At 27.1% G+C, this 4,594-nt stretch overlaps 1 protein-coding gene across 1 annotated transcript; it reads right to left on the reverse strand.

The window, feature by feature from the left end:
- Window positions 1-2,805: 2,805 nt before the first annotated feature.
- LOC127121753 (transcription factor MYB72) lies at window positions 2,806-4,235 on the reverse strand. The gene is made up of 3 exons (XM_051052197.1): window positions 3,921-4,235; window positions 3,337-3,665; window positions 2,806-3,235 (listed from the first exon to the last, which is right to left on the reverse strand). The coding sequence occupies exons 1-3, from the start codon at window positions 4,233-4,235 to the stop codon at window positions 2,806-2,808; spliced, it is 1,074 nt and encodes a 357-aa protein (XP_050908154.1).
- Between the last annotated feature and the right edge of the window lie 359 nt (window positions 4,236-4,594).

The following is a 4,594-nucleotide window of genomic DNA, read 5'->3' on the forward strand; positions in this document are numbered from 1 at the left end:
TATATCCAATTATTATTTAAATACCTTGTTATCATCAAAATATTAAAGATATAATATAAACCAATTTACTCTCATAATTTTCAAATGTAAATTAGGCAAGCCCTAGGAACCATAAATTTCACCTATTAGATTCCCTTTTTCCTAGAATCATCACATCAACATTTACCGAGACTTTAAGTGTTATGGCACTTCCGAGGGTTTCTAACTGATGGCTTCTAATTTGATCCTATTGTGTTCTCACTTACGAATTAATTTCCATTAGGCAAGCACATACTCATAAATCAATAGGATTTTCCCACTGATATTTCTTACTTGATTTAACTAAGATATCTTTCTCTTATTCCTAACATCAATCAATTAATTGACTTTCACACGTTACATCCTTAATGATTTCCCTTACTTATCACACATGATTATAAGAGTTTCCGGTTCTATTAAGTGCAGTTGATCTCACATGAAATCGTAAGATAAGGATTGATTATCTACCCAACTAGGGTTTCATACATGTATGCATATATTTCATCAAAACCACAACATGTAATTCACTTACGTGTCGATTATTCTTAATCATGTAATATCATATTTTGAATGGTATCAAGTAAGTTCATTCCTTTTTTCTAATCCCATTATGCTAGCTACATACTTTAACACACATTTGTTTTAGGTTAGAAGCAAAACATGCAATTGGTCATCAACTCATATACATGTTATTCACAAATTTTATGCTAAGGCTAACAAGCATTCACACAAAATCATGAAGATTATCAAACATGGTTTCATCAATGAAACAACCCCAAAACCCTCATCATGCTTTCCTAATGGTACTAAACCCAATCAAACCCACATTTAGAACCCCACATTTGAATGATCTAAGCTTTGCTTTTGACACTTCTCTTCAGGAAACTTTACTCTACTTGGACATGCAAGGAGATTATGCTTTGAACTCGAGACTTTCTTCTTCTAGTCCAAATTTTATGAATTTAGTGAGCGAAGGAATGGTGAAAGTGAGGATTCCTTCATCCAAAAGGGGTTCTTATAATGAGTTGCCAAAATGACCATATAGCCCTGGATACTTAGCAACAATTGCTAAATACGCCACTAAAGAGGATTATAGTGATGGAGCGAATAATTAAGTTTGAGTCATTTTGTGGATTAATTGTTGTCATATTTGTAGAGTTTGTATGGTATATTATGACTAAGAGGAACACAACGCTTATGTGGTTTATGTAGCCGTGGTGCTTTTATGTATTCGATTAATCGTTTTAATTATTGTATTAGATTGAGACCCGTAAATCCGTGGGGATGAGATGAGTTTTTTAAATAATATTATAAAATATAGATTTTAATTTTGTAATTATAAATTAAATTGTAATTGCGACGATAAGGTGAATAAGATAATAAAAAAAGAGAAAGTAAAAGTTTAAGTGATAAGAAATATATTTAAGCCATGGAAATACAAATAAGACATAACAATTTAATTTTAAAATATCAATTATATGTAAGAAAATATAAATGATAGTCGGAAATTTATAGTTTAATCTTGTAACATGTATATGAAATTATAATTCAAAATAATATTTTAGAAATAATTTGATGCTTTTGTTAGTCTATTTGAAAATTATAAGTTAAATTTGAAAGTATTGTTTGTTAATTATATTTAGCATTGCAATAAAATTTAATACTTGAAAGTATTGTTTGAGTACTTTATCTTAAACATTGTGATGTGGTTTTTTCTTTGTTATTATGGTTTTATATTTTCAATAAAAAATATTTTATGCACAATTTTTTATGGGATAAATTATTATATAACGTATTTTTTAGAAATATTAATAATTTGAGTTTTTCAATCGATTTATTTAAAAATTATTTAATTAAAAAATATAATAATCGTCTACGAAAAAAATATTATAATTAGTATAGAAAAAACAAAGAAAATTGTATGTTTATAATAGTTTTTCTATTGATTTATTTAAAAGTTAATTAAGTTTTTTTATGGTGAATAAGTGTGTGTAATAGAAAATAGAGTGAAAGTTTCATAAATTGAGTTCTGATATATGGATGATAAAAGATTTGTACATGTAATTAATAATAATTTATGTTTTGATGTATTGTAAATATACAATTTGTACATGCATGTAATTTTATGTATGGAATGGAAACACAAAGGAAATAAATTAATAGATATACATAAATTTTAAGAATATTAAGAGATGGTTTATGGAATATGAAAATATATGTATTTTAATTAATATAATTTTATAAATTAAAGTTACACATTTTTCTTATATGAATAATTAAAGTATTAATAGATTATGTTTTAACAAATGTCACTTTATATTTTTAATAATGTGATAAGTAAGAGAATGAATTATCAAAACAATAGTTATTTATTAAATTTTAATATTATAATAAATAGGTAATAAATATGTGTGAGATTTATCACAACACTGATACTCTAACATTAAAATAGAATAGTTCTATCGCAACATAGATACTTTTTGTACGAATACATTAAAATAGAATAGTTCTATCAAATATAATCGGCAAAAGTGTTTCGTAATACAAATTAATTCTTAAAAAATGAAAACATTAACTAAAGAAGGAAAAATTACATAATAATCATTGTAAACTAATTTTCTATTTTCTATTGTCACAAAATCCTTCACAAATCCGTAGGATGGAATTTCTTTTCCATATATAAATGTGTCTAAGATATCTTTTACATTGTGTGAAATATTCAGATATAATATCTACTATGTGGAGTAATAAGTCCTACCATCATCTCATGTTTTTCATCAATCAAGTTCACCAAAGAGGAACGCATTCAGATAGCAACCAAGGTTCTAAGATCTCATATTGAGGCTCCTCAGATGATAGATCTGGATTTTGAAGATACTGGTTAGAATGCATTTCTTGTGGAATTGGAGGAAAATCTTGATCAAAAAGCATCTGATTTGATAAATCTGGATTTTGAAGATACTGGTTAGAATGCATTTCTTGTGGAAATGGATAATCCATATTTAGATTGTCTGAATAATATTGTGGAATTGGAGGAAAATCTTGATCAAAAAGCATCTGATTTGATAGATCTGGATTTTGAAGATACTGGTTAGAATGCATTTCTTGTGGAAATGGATAATCCATATCTAGATTGTCTGGATAATATTGTGGAATTGGAGGAAAATCTTGATCAAAAAGCATATTACTTGATGGAAATGCTGGGAGTCTAAGAGACCTGTTAGTATTCATAATATAAATTCTAATGTTAGTCTTGAAATAGGTTAATGTAATTATAAATTTTAAAAAGAAAAAAACAACATTAAATTGTCTACTCACCTATCATCCAGTGTTGGGACAGCATGATTGTTGATACAAGTACTTGAATCATCAGCCAACGTTGAAAATTGTTGAAAGTTGTTGATATTTTTGTCACCATAATTTTGATCAAGAAGATAGTTACCATGTAGAGTATGTACTTGATGATCAAATTCCATTCTTGGTAGAGCCGTTTCTTCTTCTTGGGAGGCATTATTTTGTCCAACATTGTTATTCAACTCATCAACTTGGTTTATGCTTTCTGGAATGAGGTGTTTTCTAGAGTTTTTTAAACTCCTTTTTTTGGAATTAATAAAATTCTTTAACTCGTTATCGGTTCTTCCAGGAAACTGTGCAAAAAAAAAATTCAAAATAATTATATAACCAATTATCAGTTATTCTAAAAAAATATCGGTGCATTATTAATTAATAAGTAGACTTCATGCAAAAAATTATTACCAAAAAAACCCTAATCTTAGCGAACATACAAAAAAATCATTCCCTATTATAAATGGTTACAATTATAGAAAGTCTAATAAACTTTAATTTTTTATTTATAAAAGTAATTTTTTTTTCCTATAAGAGTGAAGCATGAATAAACAAACCTGTGAAACCATTTGACACCATTTGGGTCCTAACTCATTATAGAGATGAATAAGTTTTCTTCCTTCTTCTTCATTGAACGAGCACTTTTTTAAAATTGGATTTAGATGATTTAACCATCTTATACGACAACTTTTTCCATCTCGAACAAGTTTTGTTTTCTTTCGTACGGAATCCCACTTTCCAACTCCATATTTTGTCACGTATTCTCTTAATAATTGATCCTCTTCCTTTGACCATGTTCCTTTTTTTAACACAATATTTCTAGTATCATCACCATGATTGCATTTTTCTTGTTGCAAAGATGAAGATGCCATGATTTGAGTGAATGTGATTTTTAACTACGTGAACAATAGTGTTAGTGTGTTGAAATATATAAGAGAGAGTCCTAGTTTGAATAAAAATCATTTACCCTATTCTAACTCCTATTTTTGCGAACTAAATCACATTATCTAATATGGAAGATAAAACTAGACAAACTCCACTTTTCTATAACTTTTTAAATTAACTCATGTTTGATTGTGTCCAAGTCGTATATAAAAACTACCTCAGCTACATATCTGGTCCAACGCTTTTAAGTAAAATACAAATTAAAATGATAGCAAAATTAAAGATAAAAATTATATAATAATTCAATTTTAGTGATAAAAAGATAAAATAAAATATAATTTTTTTG

Source organism: Lathyrus oleraceus, chromosome 2, assembly GCF_024323335.1.
Source record: "Lathyrus oleraceus cultivar Zhongwan6 chromosome 2, CAAS_Psat_ZW6_1.0, whole genome shotgun sequence".
Lineage (NCBI taxonomy): Eukaryota > Viridiplantae > Streptophyta > Magnoliopsida > Fabales > Fabaceae > Lathyrus > Lathyrus oleraceus.